The sequence below is a fragment of the Aptenodytes forsteri genome, unplaced genomic scaffold (genome assembly GCF_000699145.1).
Source record: "Aptenodytes forsteri isolate BGI_AS27 unplaced genomic scaffold, ASM69914v1 Scaffold296, whole genome shotgun sequence".
Taxonomy (NCBI): Eukaryota; Metazoa; Chordata; class Aves; order Sphenisciformes; family Spheniscidae; genus Aptenodytes; species Aptenodytes forsteri.
In genome coordinates, this window is record NW_008796181.1 from 3,452,409 (window position 1) to 3,468,294 (window position 15,886).

The 15,886-nt window shown below is 37.8% G+C and overlaps 1 protein-coding gene across 1 annotated transcript in view; it reads left to right on the plus strand.

Moving 5' to 3' along the window:
• Window positions 1-3,050: 3,050 nt before the first annotated feature.
• The window catches only part of RBM33 (RNA binding motif protein 33), a gene marked incomplete at its 3' end in the record, with an annotated part of 81,968 nt that continues 69,132 nt past the window's right edge, over window positions 3,051-15,886 (plus strand). Inside the window, exons 1-5 of the mRNA XM_019474253.1 lie at window positions 3,051-3,114; window positions 5,474-5,567; window positions 10,733-10,781; window positions 12,570-12,646; window positions 14,567-14,867. Coding sequence (XP_019329798.1) covers window positions 3,051-3,114; window positions 5,474-5,567; window positions 10,733-10,781; window positions 12,570-12,646; window positions 14,567-14,867 — 585 coding nt within the window. The remainder of the gene's footprint in view (window positions 3,115-5,473; window positions 5,568-10,732; window positions 10,782-12,569; window positions 12,647-14,566; window positions 14,868-15,886) is intronic.

Consider the following 15,886-nt stretch of genomic DNA (forward strand, 5'->3'; position numbering starts at 1 on the left):
CATGGTTATAAATACTTAGTCACTGAATACTTAATGCTTCTATGAGTAATTGTTTACCAATATAAAGGCTACATGATGTCTATCCTTGAAAAGATAAACTAAACTGTTTGTGTGTGGTGTATTTGTGCATGTGTGTTCTTGTGCATAATGCAATAGTAGGAGTGAATGGGATTTTTGTGATGGGGTAGAGAGCTTGATTATCTGTAATAAATGAGACTGGATTCATAGTGTGCTTCATAAAGTGTTAGGTGTATATCACAGACTCAGGTTCAGGAGTTCCTGTTGACCTTGTGCTTTTACTGCTAGATGTTGTTGCGATTTGTTGCCAAAAGTTTTCATTCAACTGGTGTTAATAGTACAGTTACATTGCCAGCCTGTGTTTTAGACACGGCTGTTCCTCATGAAATGTGTTATTCTTCTGTATCGCATAGCAAGAGATACCGAAATGCAGTTCACTATTGGGCAGAAACATAGGTCTGTTTTTAAATGGTATACTCAGTTCCTGAAAATCAAGGCTTTACAATACCGATGTGTTGTGTAACCTTTTGCAGTGAAATATGAAGAAAAATATTCTGTAGATATAAACTAATACATAAAGATAAGCTGGTAAGCTGTTTTTAATCTGGAGACTTGTGCTTGAAATGCTGTCAAGTTGTCATGTTGAGTGTTTTAAATATGATACTGGGGAATGGGATAGATCAAGACGGACTTGTTATGTTCAGCATTAAATCTAAGCATAGAGAAGTGACGTTTTTTGATGTGGTGAATGACTTTTTTCCTCTAGTTTTCTTTTCTTTTTCATTTTTTTAATAGCTCGCTTACCTGTTCTGTGCAAAAGGAGTGCAGCTTAGTTACTTTATTAAAAGACCTGTTGGGTAAACAGTGCCTAATACTTTTTTATCCATTGAACTATTGGATCATTGTGGCATCTCGATCTTGTTTTGGATAAGGAGAAATCTTCGATGCTTTTTCAATGCCTAAAACTAATAGTATGTTTGATATTCATGACAGTGTAATATTGAAGGGAACCAAAATACAAAATTTTGAACTGTTAAGAAGGTTTATGAGACAGCATGGGGTTAGTGTTCCAGAAAGCGTGCAGGTGTATTTCTAGGAAGACGAATGATGCAGTCATCAAATGTTTTTCCTAGTCTAGAAGTGTTGGCCATCTCATCGCAGTAAAATACTTCATCTTAGCAACAGTTGCTATGTAGGACTACCCTTTTAGGCTATGTTGGTTCCATTTTAAGACGTTAAGAGCTCTGCAGTGTTCCTGATGATTCACCTTCTACGCTTGCGAGACTTGACTGTGTAGCTTAGGACTTCCATTTTACATAGAAAAACGATTAGTGAAGGTTTTATTGAAAGGGTGTCCAGAGAGTTAGAAACTACCATCAGCATAGCCAAAGAGGAAATGAGGCTTGTATTTTGTGGGTTTCTAGTGTGGATGATCTGTCCTTATTAAGCAGGAAAGAAGGTAGCAGTTCTGGGCATGTATCATAAAACTAAAAAATAAGCTGCATAGAACAGCTTGTAGCACTGCCGGTGCTTACACCAGGGTAAGTATAAAGCAAATAGGAACCTTTTAGTGTGGGCAGCCAAGTATGTTTGGCTGTCTTTGTGCTTATTCTGGTTCATAGCTGGCCAGGGCCTTGTGAGGCAGGCTGGTCTAACAAAACAGCCAGCATTAGACAGTCTCTGCAGCATCCTGCAACTTCTCTGTCACTTTGATAATGGCGATTTTCTTAGAGCTGCAGTAGGAAGAGCCAAGAGGTGGATTATTTTGTTTTCCTGTATAACTGGTCTGTCCTGCTTACTTTTTTAGTTAGTGCTTTTTTGGTATGTGATAAGTCTTGGGTTTTTTTGTTGTTTGGTTTTTTTTTTTTTTCCTTCTAGTGCTGCCTGGAGGTTAGAGAGGGGGCTTAGTGTGTTTAGTGATCACCTTTCAGGATCTTCCAGTTGATACCCAGCTAACGTGCACACGTCTTGGTGAGCTTTGCCATGAGAGCCTTGAATTGAAACGAGGATCCGTAGCCATTGCATTGCATGTCTTAGCAGCAGTTGCTATGTACGATTACCTTTCTAGGCTGCACTGATACCGCTGGAAGAAATACAAAACCTCTTCCAACTCCTACAATGGACATTTCCCTGCTTAAAAAGCTTATGTTCATGGATTCCGACCCCTCCCTTTTTTCTTCTCTCTGCACCTCCCACACAGTAGTACTGAAATTTATAAAAAAACCCAAAACTTTGCCTGTTGCTCTCAGTGGTGTTGTGCTCTGCTGATGCTGAGTGTTCCTCTTTCTGTACAAGTTAATGTTTTACAGGCACTTAACCAAGCTTGACACAAACATTGACTTACAAGAGTTTCTCAAGGAGAAACATCCATAAATGTTATGCTGATTGTTGTTTACTGGTATTTTCCAATGTTGCCTAGACAGGTAGAAGAAAAATGAAAATATGTATAGTTTCAGGAATGGAAAAAAGATGATGCCTCACTGAGGTTTGCTAGGTATCACATCGCACTGCAGGTGTAAGGCCTGTGTCCATTTCAATGCTTGCTATCTCGCAAACGATAAAGCTGGCAATGAATGCTATTTGTAGATGCGTGACTGTTGTGACCTCCTTTTCTAAAGGAGAGCTACAATCTGCTTTGGGCTCTGATAAGACTTAATGTCAAAATGACGTAATTTGTAATGCTCATTGTTGGTGTCAGCTGTCACAGAACAAATAAGCATAAAAAAGAAAAGCTGGCTCCCTCTGTCCCAAAGATCTTTATATCATGTGTGTGATGAGACAGGGAGAGAAGAGATGACAACAAGGAGGTGGTGGGGATAAATGTGGAACAGTTCTAATAAGCTGTGGTCACCACACACAGATTGACCAGTCATTTTTGAGGCTTTTCTATGCATCCTGCTAGAGGAGACTTGTGAAAAGGGCTTTGCATGGATTTAATTCAGCTCTGGATTTTGGTAGGAGTTGATCATAAATAAGGAATAGGATGTGAGAAATTTGGAGGGGCTGGAAGAGCTGGAGGGTGGAGGTTCGTGATGTTGGCTGAGTGGGAGTCCAGGTCTATGCTAGAAACTTGGCGGGAACTTGGACCCTCTTTTGGTATTGTTTCTTTGCTAGCAGTAATACTAGGTTGAAGCACTTTTATGGCCGTGAAACTTACCTATCTGGCCTGGAAAAGTACTATGAATTATACTGAAGAGTGTTTCTTTTTGCCGGAGAGAGATCTCAACAGAGAAAAAGGGTTTGGCAAGTAACCTTGTGTTGTCTAGATTTATACCTGGCTGATGTGAAGGTCCATCTGTGTAAGAATTGTGTGCTGAAGAGCTAAGATCGTGTCTTCAAGTGGTGTTGGTTTATAGTACAGCTCTCTGTAGTTCTAAAAGTGGTGCCTGGCATGAAAAAACATGATATCTTGCAAGCAAGCAGGCATAGCTTAAAAAGAAGTTACTGTCTTCCTGATGGTGGTCGTTGTCTTGAACTATGTTAGTCAATGTGTGGGTGTTTTTTTGGAAGATGCAAAAACACAGTAAGTGTCACTTGTAATTTGGGTTGCTGCAAAACCAGTTGCATTACCTTAAAAAAAAAAAAAAATCTTTGGAGGTGGTTACATCAAGTCAGTGGATTACTGCAATCCAGCTGTAAGAACAATGACAGTGCAGGATATTTGTGCCCTTAAAATGTCAATGCACTAAGATAATTACTGCAGCATGGTTTTGAATGACCATAAAGAGAGCAAGGTGGCTTTTTTTCAGAGACCACAAAATCAGATAATTTAGTGTTCAAGAGGAAGATAGTAAATGCTTGGATATCTGTCTGGCTTTCCCCTGTGGGTGAAATAGGAATTGGAATTGAAGGAGGTTGCAATATGTAGATGTTTGAGCAGAGAAATGTAAAACAACTGTTTGTTTCAATAGTGTTAGTCCATGTAAATTAGTTTAAATATAGAAGATTAATTAAAATATAAAAGTATCTGTAGGGAGTAAAGGGGGGAACCTGATCAAGGGGAATTGTTTTTACCTACTGTTTCAAAACAAAAGAGCTGCCACACTTGACTTGTGTTGCATTGTAATTCATACTGAGCAGTCTTATTTTCATAGCTATTTATGACTGAAATTTCTGGTTTGGAAAGCTCTTAATTTAGTGACATGGCAAGGACTGAATTTTCTCTTTTTAATGTTTTTACCTCCTTTTAAACTTCTACCAGTCACTAACACCTGTATTTTGATTATATGAAGTAAGAATTGAATAGATTTGTCATTGCATGGAGGGAATATTCACTAAAGGATACTGGGTGGAGTTTAAAGAGCTGAAGACAGATTTGATTTTGAAGGTTCATTAAAAAAAACAAACACAAAACCCCAGTTGATCCTTGGCATTGTACTTGGTCAAAGAGTTGCGTACAAATAGAGTCAGGAGAATGACTGGATTTGTGGCATCTTAGTGTTCACCAGTTCAGACTGGAAGGACTGGATTGCTTAAGCTCCTGTATTTTGCAGACGATTAAACTGCAGCCAGTTTCCACATGTGTTGAGCATAACTTTTATTTGCCCACTTGTTTTACTCTTACAAAAGTCATTAAAATGTGTGAAAAGACACTAATTCCAGGTGTGCGTTCTCTGGGCTGTAGCCACAGGATGGGAGAGTGAGGGTTGAGTGTTTCTGAAGGTATGCGCTTTCAGTTTACAGATGACGAGATGTCTGGATGTCTGAACAGAGCAGATGAGCTTTGCATGTCTTTTGCAGATAAATGGAAGTTCTAGTATTTTTAAGTAGCAAAATTGTCATTTGCAAAATAAGCTATGCAAGAGTAATTTGTGATTTGATAGGCTAAAGTGATGGTACTTGTTGAGAGAAATATATGGAGCACCAGTTTATCTTGGAAGGCATGTGCATGCTTAGGTACACAGCGTAACCTGCTTCAGTGACTTCTAGTGTTTTTAATGCCCCTGTTGAGGTAATTGATGGTGTATTACACCTGACTTCTCTCTTCTGTTTCGGGTTGCTGGTACCATCATGCCTTGTGCTGACCTGAGGTTTACTCCTATTTTCAAAGTGCCTTTGCAGGCTCAGTGTGGATAGATGAGCTTGTGGCCCCCAAGGCAAGCAGAGATCTGGCAGATGTAGTTCCCTTCACCTCCGTTGCCCCTCGGTTTCATGCATTTCTGGGGAGCTCCTGTCCCTGGGATGACCTTCGTTGACAACATTTTCCAGTGATTTATCTCATGCTCTATCTGTTTTCCTCGGGTCATCCTCGCCTCAATAGTGAGAAGAGGGAAAGCTATATAGTACATCATGTTTTCTTTATTATTGAAGCATGTTGGTATTTATCTGTTTTCCTCATGTTAAAATGGAAAGTAGAAAAAGCTATTTTTGCATCTTCTAAAAAACAACACCCCCCCATCCCACCTAAGTGGTTGCTTCAGAAACCTTTCATTTCAGTAAGAATTATTTAATGTAGTCACCTTCTTTACAGATGATGACTTTGATCAGTTTGATAAGCCTGGTGCAGAAAGGTCTTGGAGAAGACGAGCTGGAGATGACGACTGGGACAGGTAGGTAGAATATCTTCGTGTTCAGTTTCTGTATGCTGAATTACATTGCTCTGTTTTCCCATTCTGGCATTTTATATTCTAACATTTAGAGTAGCGCACATTTAGATATTAATGAAGATGGTGGTGGTTATGCATGTGTCAGCTGATGCTAGATTGTGCCAAACATATACTTGCCTTGAGGAATATAGAGTGTGCTATGAAGAGATACCATTTAAAATTGGATAAATACAAAGTATTTGTGTTGTGTAATTAACTTTGCAATTAATGTCCTGGTTTTCCTTTTAAATATTTAGTAGATGTCAATGGTTTAAATAGTTAGATTTTGCTAGTACTTGAATTTGCCCCACCTATTTTTTTTTTTTTAACTAGATGTTTAAATTCTTATCCTCAAAGTCCTGCTTCAGTTTTACGTTGGAGCAGAATAATGGAGCTTAGGTATGGGCTTCTGTTGAAAAAATATGACTGTTGTAAAGATTTAGAAATATGTATGAATTTAGTTATTTTGGGGGAGAATGAGAGCATTTTCTTTTACACAAAGGCACTCTAGCTGGGAAAGACTTGAATCAAGCTGCTGGCTAGACTTGTCTGTTCTTTCTGGGAGAAAATTTTTCACTTTTTTGTAGGCATATTTTTTTTTAGTATTCCTTTTTAATAATGGAGACGCTTGTTCAGACTCTGCCAGTGGTTTTCACTGTAAAAAGGGGAAAAAAACATTCCAAAGAGATTTTTGTCTTTTCTAATAATTATTCAGTGACTGTAGTAAACAAATTTTACCCTAAGTAGTTTTCCACTGAGCTGAGCCCTTGGAGTGAATCAGCTACTCCACATTCATCGTCATTCCAGAGGGATTAGTTTCCTCTTCCATGCTCCGTGCTTTTCTGCTAGGTTAAGTGGGTAGTTTTCATTGCTCTGGGAGGTGAGTAAGAGTGAATAAGGAATTTGAACAATAGCTTCACTATACAGGGCGTTCTGCTGTATGCTGGTGAGGGGTGTCTGCTCTCTGTCATGCCAGCACAGCTGTTTGTGGGTTGGATGGTGAACTGCATCAAGGAACTGATCTAGTTTGAGAGTGTAATTAAAACAACTTGTTCAGGCTGGGTCACTGTACCATGCTGCTTCCCAGCCCCAGCTCTGGGTATTCAGAAATACTGAAGCCAATATTACAGGCAAAATGCTTTGTATTAGAATATTTTCTGAACTTTTTGCCTTTGCTGACTTCATGATATGAATAGGTGGGCTGTTAGATGCTGGCTGGTCACATTTGTTTTTAGCTGTCCTACTCTTGCCGCTTCACAAAATTTGGAAGAGCCAAACAGCCATTGTATTGGAAGTTGTAATCTTATTGGCAATGGTAAACTCCCTGTGGCAAAGTTATTTTTACAGGACTTGAGAAAGGTTATGGAGTATTTTCACTAAGCTGAGAATTCGAAGCACACAAGGATTCAGTTTTAGAAAAAAGGTTTTGTCTGTGTTTGTAACTAGCTGCATATAATTTAAGATAGATGATAAAAAAAAATATTGTTTATTCTTTAGTGAAATTGTAAGGGAAGTGTTTTCAGGTGCAGTGCTGGAGATTCCAGAGTTTCATCTTGCTGATCATTTCAGAAAATGTTTTTTTACAACTGTAATAGAATATTATTTTATTTGCATGTGTTGGAATTTTATGTTTTTATTAATTCTTTTTACATTGTGAAGCTATCTTTGGAAGTGTTAAGTTCTGTGGTTGTCTGGGCAATTACAAATGCTGTACATGGATATGTTGTTGCCTAATGTAATGGCTTGAATTTTTTTAACTACTGGCCTAATTCAGTACAAGACACAGTTTCTTGAAGACGGAAAAAAGGCTGAATGAACACAGTAGACTTGGGTTTTTTATCCTTCATGCTTTGCTTTGCAACCTAAATCACTTTTTTTTTTTGTGGGGAAGGGTGAAGGGGTTGTGCTGTTAGTCATACGTCTTGATCAGCCATCAGTTCTTACTGTGTTGCTACTTAAATGAATCCCATCCCCCAGTCATTTAAATAATTTTGAATTTCCAGATCTCTTTCCTTTCTCAAACATTGGAGGGTGGTAACTGAGAGTTGGAAGGCCCCTGTTATTTGGGAGTACAAATGTAACATTGTTCTTGAAGAATTTTCCCATTACTTTTTTTTTTTACAAATTCATTTCCTGAAACACTTCTGTCCTTGCTACTGCTCATGTTTAATGAGGCATGCTCATGAAATTGGAGGCCAGAAAGGGCCAGTCTGACGTCTTTATCACGGGCTGTTAATTTATACACTTATCTCTAAGTAGCCCAAAGCTTGGGTTTGGGAAAAACATGCAGTTCTGGTGCTATCCTTTGAGATGACAGGGCTGATTTAGTAGTTGACTTTTGCTGAAATTCGCTTGTTCTGACCCTTCTCTGAGATTATTAATTTCTCTACACTGGCAGAAAACTTTCCACTTTTGTTGTCTGTCTGTTTTATTGTTATTTTCTCTTCCTCATTTGGTGAGCTGAATTTGTTCAGTGAGGGGAATGTTGAGTATTGGGAGTTGAGGAAGGGGAGGAAATGGGTCTGTCTCTTGTGAGAGCAGTGAACTCTTAGATTATCTTAGCCCTAATTTCCTAGAATTGTTGTTTTGGAAAGACCTTTGTCTTGATGATAGTGAGGGTGAGTTGCCGTTGGACCATCACAAATGTGTACTTTTGTTCCAGTTTAAGTTATTTTATGTGGCTTTGTGTGGTATCAGATTGCAACCATTCATTTTTCTCTGTTTTTCTCAGCAAGCCTAAGATCTTTTAGTATCTGGTTTTGTTTTTTGTTTTTCTTTTTTTTTCTTTTAATAGTCAGATCTGGTAATTCTGGTCCCTCTTCTTTCCGATAGATAACTTCAGATTTGGCTATTTTAACAGAAGCTTGAGATAGGTCTGCTTTACTGTGCAGGCTTTCCACTGTTACTTTGTTTATTCAAAAAGTTACCAACGGTGATTTTTCTTCTTTTAATTTATCAATGAAAATACTGAATGACATTGGATATTTTAATAGGTTTTGAGGGGCATTCTGTGAAACGCTTTTGTTTCTGTTATGAGTTTCATTTATGTGCTAGTGCTAATTCTTTTGACTGTCAAGTAATAAGCCAAAGCTTTTAAAAATTAGACTACATATGCAATTACTTCTATTGACCAAGTGTTTAATCTTTTTTTTTTTAAATCACATTGAAGATGTTTTTTAGTAATGTGTTGAATAGCCCTAACTGTGTTTAGATAATTCATTTAATCTTTCACTTTCTTTTCCATTCCTTTTTGATCTGAATTTCTTACTACCTGAACTTGCTTTTTGTCTTTGAATGCTGCTATAGCACATGCTCTTGCCATCTTCTGGAATTTCTCTAGTGCAGTTTTATTAAAAGCTGTCAGCGGTGGACCATAGTGCTGGGAAATATTTTTAAACCTTTTGGTGCATTTGTCAGGTTACTGGCAGCTGAAGAGATTAGTGACTTTTTCCTACTTCAGTTTTGGCTCTAAATTTTTCTGCACCCATTTGTTATGTAGAGTTTTCTGTCTCTGAAATAAAGGGCTTAAATTCTAGTCAGTTTGCTCTTTGGAATGTATGATATGTCTTATGTCCCAATTTTTGTTTAATATTGCAGTGAGCACAAAAGAATTGCTGTTTGTTAATGTTCAGTCATTCCTGGAACTGTTTGAGATCAGTAACTATGGACAAATACTGTGTACTGATGATAATGTCCTATTTAGGGCTGATTTGGAGTATCATCTGGTCTCTTCTAGCCCACAAGATTTTTATTCCCCCCCTGCATTATCTGTACAGTGACCAGCTCTGGAAGAGATGTATCCAGCTGCAAAACCAACTCTTAGCACTGATTTATGTCTTGGGATTGCCTCCCCATTTTCAAGTATTTCCTATGTAGTCCTAAGGAATTCTTAGAATCATAGAATAGTTTGGGTTGGAAGGGACCTCTAAAGGTCATCTAGTCCAACTCCCCTGCTGTGGGCAGGGACATCTTCCACTAGAGCAGGTTACTCAGAGCCCCGTCCAACCTGACCTGGAATGTTTCCAGGGATGGGGCATCCACCACCTCTCTGGGCAACCTCTTCCAGTGTTTCACCACCCTCAGCGTAAAAAATTTCTTCCTTATATCTAGTCTAAATTTCTTACACATATTCCTATTCTGTGCATATAGCCCATTCTCACTTTGGGGTATTTAATTTTTATGTAATATCTAAGGCATGGTTTTTGGAGCTTTTCTTATTGTTTTTTAAGGTGTGCAGGTAGAAATAGTCTCATTCTTGAATAACAGCTCATATTTCAAATCACTGGCATCTCATTTTAGTATTAAGACATGCATGTTCCAATACAGGCATTTGTCAGTAATAAGTGTTTATTATAGAAGCGGGAATCTGTTTATTCCTGTCACTAGATAATTCTTTCACTGAAGGAAGAATGAGATTAAGCAGTTGTCCTAAAGTTTAACTGATTCGGACTGTAGTTCTTTGTGTTGCATCCTATTTATGGGACAGATGCTATGTGATGGCACTTAGAAAGATGGTGAAACATGCATTTGACTTCTGTCATCCTACAGATGTCTGTTTGATCTTACCCTCAACTTGAGGAGGAGGAGGAGGGAATAAAGTATTTATGAAACACCTAGGCCTAAGTGTCTCCCAAGTTAGCTGGCCTCCCAGCGCCTTCTTGCTGAAGTGCAGTTTGGGCCACATGGTGGTCTGTAGACTGAGTCTTGCCCACAGGACATTATGGTCTCACTTGCTTCTTCTCTTGAGAGGTGGGAAACAGCAGTTTGGACAATATGCCCAAACAGCCATGAACTGAAGAATCTAGAGTGGGGACCTAGCTAACCGTGTTTTAAATGCCTGCACTTTGTCTGGGTTTATGTGCTGTGTTATAGTTGTAGGGATATGGAAAGGAGAGCGGATGGAAATGAAATGACTGCGCAACAGTAGTCTTATTTAATATGTGTGATCTATTGTTTCATTTAAAATATATATCTCCTTTTTCAACTTACTGAATGCTTTGCTAAAAGGAAAGCTTTGTGCAGACTCGGCGACAATTCTCCTCAAGTTAGTTTTTTAAGGTGTATACCCTATATGGTGCTTCTCTCTGTTTTCTAAGGTTCAACTTCTTAAATTTGTTAATATTTTCCAGTGAACTTGATGATGACTTGCTTGGAGAGGATTTGCTAACTGGCAAAAAGGTAAGAGATGTGCATTGAAGTGAATTGTTACAGAAATTAAATGTGAATCTTGTTCAACTTACCCACTTCAGTTGTTTGGTATGGCCCTTTATGTATTTTACTGTTACCTGACAGCCACAGGTACCTGAGATCTGCCTTGTTGCCAGAGCGCTCTGCACTCAGAGCTCTGTTTCCTTTTGTGAAGTACCTCCAAGTGTGGCTTTTTAAAATAAAACTTCTAGAAAATTTTTTTTTTTCTGAGATAGTATTTCTTCTCAACACATCGTTCAAAAAGGAGATGGTTCTCGAAATCGGTTTCACTGTTGTTCATATTGACTTAACAATTAAAAAAAACAAAACAAAAAAAACCCGATTATGCCTCCTGAATGCTGATTAGCATTCTGGAGAATTCACTTCAACTGCCAGTTTCCTGGCTATTAAAAGTTACTCATCAAAATACCATCAGTATTTACCAGAGTAAATAAAAAAGCCATCAGTGGTGTCTATTAAAGATCCACTCACTGCACACAATCTACTACTACTTTGTCTAATGAGTAGGCAGAGAATTTCCTCTTCTACGGTGAGGTTTTTAAAGTTTTAGTTGGAGATGAATAGGTTTGTTAAGAAACCCAGATCTGGTAAAAGTTGAGTTTTAATTGATGTAATTTTTTATAATCACACTCTGAATGTTGGAAGTTAGCTTCTTGAAATTATTCTGTAAGTAATCCCTATTAAAGGCAGGAAGTTCCTTTGTCTCATGTACTGGTTTAAAAAATAAAATTTCCAGGATAGGGATTGCAGATGTGTGTTAGGCAATTATCAAAAACATAAGCAGTTAACATTGCATATATCTTTGTAGTTGAAATGTGAGTTGATAAAGCTACTTACTTATCTTAAAAAAAAAAAAAAAAAAAAATTTCTTTTTTTAATACTAGATTTCTCCAATGTATTATGTGTTCTTGTGCTTTTTCTATTCTTGTTTTCAGTTTGCCTTGTTACAGGGCTCCGAGCAGTATCTGTGGGTATGGACTCATATGGTGGAGTAATAATAGATTCCTCACGAAGTTTTCCCTGAGCTATGTAGGCTGAACTTGCTTCTACTTAATCTCATCCCAGTACTTTTAGATAAATCTACCCTTGTATAACCTTTCTGCCCCTGTTACTTTAGAGGATGGAAATAATGTTTCTGAGGAAAACTGCAGTTATCAATTGCTAGTGGGTAATTATTTAAAAAAAAAAAAAGATGAAACAACTGGAAGTATGATAGACAATTAGGAGGAGTTCAGAAAAGGCATAATATTTTCTTCTATTTTTTTCTTCACCTACAAACTAATTATGGTTTTTCAATTTTCTTCATATCATCATATCCTTTCCTCCAGTTTCCTAAGTATCTCTGCTTTCTAGAAACTGCAGTGACTTAGTAGTTTTTCTTGACTTGCCTAATGCGTCAACGTCACAAGGCAGTTAAGAGCACTAAAGCTAACCTTTCTTTCTTCCTGGTATTTCTTAAGTGAGTTGTCATCTTTGGCTATATTTGGGAATGCATCAGTGAAAAGCATTGATAGCTAGGCAAAATTGAGTTTTGTAAATTTCCGTAAGACTGTCAAACATTTATTTTCAGATTTGTTGTCTTGTGTATTTTTTTTTCTCATCAAATTAGGTAATTTCATTGAAGATGTGGTCTTAGTCTGGGATGCATTCTTCATTAAAAATACTTAGTGCGCAGAAGTTTTGACAGTTTCAGTACCTAGTTAGTTAAAAGTTTATATCCTTTTTTTATGTTCATGATTGCCTTTTTCTGAAACCTAGAATCAGTCAGACTTGTCAGATGAAGAGCTGAATGATGATCTTCTGCAAAGTGACAATGAAGAGGAACAAGAATTTCGGTATCTCTTTTCTAAGTCTTGTGTTTTGAATAATGCTAAGCTATTAATGACTGCTACTACTGATGACTAGTAACTACTGAACTGAAGTTATTGGTATATACTTAAAATAGTTTTGCTTTTTACCTAGCCAGCTACTTAATGATAGATATATAATGTGTTCAGTAGCATTGTTAGCATTTCAGTAAAATGTTTTTTTTATTTGAATCTAATAAATTTAACTCAAATCTATAAAAAAAGCTTATAAAGAAGAAACTGTGTCGTCTCCTGTGCCTTACAGAGCTCTTGTTCTGTGCCTTGTTGGTATCGTTGTAGGCTTCCTTCTCCTGTGAAGTCCTTTTCTGCCATCTTTCTTTTAAAAATATATCTTAACTCCTAAGACCCTGAGGAGGGGAGCTTCATAGTTTGTAAGGCTTGATTTGTGGATTAAGTATTTGTATACAATCACACAGCAGAAAATTTGGTACAGAGTTTATAGGGTTGAGCAGGTACTTCCATGGGAGTTTACTGAGGATCCTGCCCTGCGAATACCCTGTGGTGATACAGCTCCACAACTGAATTATGGGCATTACAAGTCAAAATGAGTGTCTTGAGATTTTTACTTCTCAAGCTGAACTGAAGGGGGAAGGAAGATGCGCTTGTGATGCAGAAGTGGTGCAGTACCACTGCTGCTTTTAATGGCCTGTGTGTTTCACCAGCTTTTCCTTTACTTGTTGCATGCTATGCAGGCATGTCATCTGAAGGGGTATGAATATATATATATGTGTGTAACATATATACATATGTTGCTCTGAGATCTCTGTTCTGTCCTTGGCTGGAATTAGGATAAGGAGTCCTGTCCCTGTGTTGGATTGATGAGGGTGTGGTGAAATACCTCAGACCATCAATCTCTCCATTGGCTGCTGTTTTACTCCCTGCAGGAGTAAAATTGGACTGTTCCCTTCAAAATGGGGAATCCCAGTTACAGTCCTTGCTGTTTCTTTGGATTTCCTCCTTGTGAGCCCTGGGCAGCAGGGATGGCTATGTGACTGCACGAGTGATGAGAAAGTATCTAAAGTGTGATAATATTGCTCAGTGGAAGCAGGTTTCTGTAGACAAATCTTGCGTTTTTAGCAGTTTTATTGCCAGGGAGTAAGAGCATTGCTCCGTTCCTTTCCCCTATTCCTCTATTTCCATTCAAACTCATTTATGCTTCTGTAGTTGGGAGGATAATGATAATCCTGCATAATGTCTTTGTTTTTGTGTTAAATCTTCTCCGTCTTTCAGCAGATAGCACAAAGCTGCCTGAATCTTGTTCCCCCGAACTTATGAAAATAGTAAATTCTGAGTTTTGCTTATCCTTCAGATTATAAACTTGTTTTTGTATTGATTGGGTTTTTTTCAGTGTCTATGCCAGTGCTGTTACTAAGTTAGAATAAATCTTAGGCATTTAAATGACAGTTCTTGACTACATATTTTACATTATTCTAAGTAGAACATTAAATCTGTCATAAAAATGTAAGTTTGAATTCAAGATAATCAAGAAGGAACAATATTAATACGTTTAATAAAAAATAATTTACTGTCTTATTCTGAAAGATTGGGAAAACAGATGCAGTTATAGTAATTTTGTGTATTTTTTATTAGTCTGTGAATTAAAATTGAATCCAGTCTGCTTTGGTTACCAAGCAGGACTTTTGCCAGTTTGACCTGCTAAACCATCTGGTTGGTTTGATTCCCCTGGTCAAATAGCCTGCAGCTGGTGATAAGCTGCAGTACAGTATGCATTATGAGAATATGGCATGAAATCAAATAGTGTGTGAGGTATAATTTTGTCCATCAACTTAGAGAATTTGTATTCGTTGGCTTCGTTTTGCTAAATCTTTGTGAGTAGTTGACTGTTACGCTTCAACCTCTGAATTTTTTTTTTCCCCCATACCATAGTTCTCAAGGTGTCACAGTTAGCCTCAGTGCTACATCTGGCATACTTACATCATACGAGCTCTCTGAGACCATCAACGACCAATCGATAGAACATGAGTCTGAGTATGACCAAGGGGAGGATGAAATTGTTTATGACAAATCTGAAGCACCTGAAGTATATGCTTCAGAGTATGCAGAGGAAGGACATTATGAAGGCAATGATCCTGAACTGACAGAAGACCAAATAGAATATGGGGAAGAGCCTGGAGAAGAAGATGAAGTGCTAGACCTTGAAATCAATGAACCCCTAGATGAATTTCCAGTGAGTTTCTTTCTATTGTATCTTCAAAGATAACATTGCTTCACGTGCATAGGGTTTTAGACTGATTTGAAATCTGTTTACCTCCCTAGGGAGGAGGGGAAATTAGACCTATTATCACTGTCTGCCAGTTTCTTTATCTAGGCTGTGACAAAGTTTGTGTTGACAGCTTGTTTGGCGGTAGGTAATGCTCCTTTGTCATGCTGGAAGGCAGCTGAGAATCATGACCTTGAGGATTGTATCCTTAAGGAAGAAAACAGCTTTGTGTGGTGGAGATACACTGCCAATTGTTAGAAGTACTTAATGCAAAAGCTTTTATCCAGGCTTTAGACAAGATCTGATAAAGTCCTTCGAAGGTGAAAAGATTATTGACCTGCTAAAGACATCTTTAAGGTGCTAATATCCCAAAGTGATTGATGTCCTGCTCGTTCATCCTTTTTGTAACTGAGAACTGTCTAAACCTGAATAGAGATTGGAGGTTAGTTCAGAAAATGTCACCTGCATAATTCAATATAATTTAAGCAGTGTATTAGAGAACATGCACTGGCTTTAATTGCTAGTGAAATGATTTAATCTTAATTAAAACTGTATGTGATCAATGAGATGTTTTAAAATACAAGCAGACTTACTTAGGAAAGGTTTTGCTCTCATTTTTTGTTCATAATTGTTCAGAATCACACCCATTCATATGTAAGCACTTGCAGAATATTTTAAGAATGTATTTTTGATGGGGTAAAATCTGATGTTGATGTATATGTGCTATAGGTGCATGTTTCCTTTGGTAAGAAAGTACTGCAGTGTTTGCTTCATGAATTTGTAGTCAAAGGATGTAGAAGTACAGAAGCAGATGGGGCAAACAGTAGTAGATGGGATCTTTATGATGACATTGCTGGGATCTGAATGAAAACTGTTTTGGTTATGGTTTTGATAACATTGAAATTATTGTCTAGTTAAAAGCCCTGCTAATTATACCTTTGTGGTGGGTTGACCCTGGCTGGATGCCAGGTGCCCACCAAAGCCAC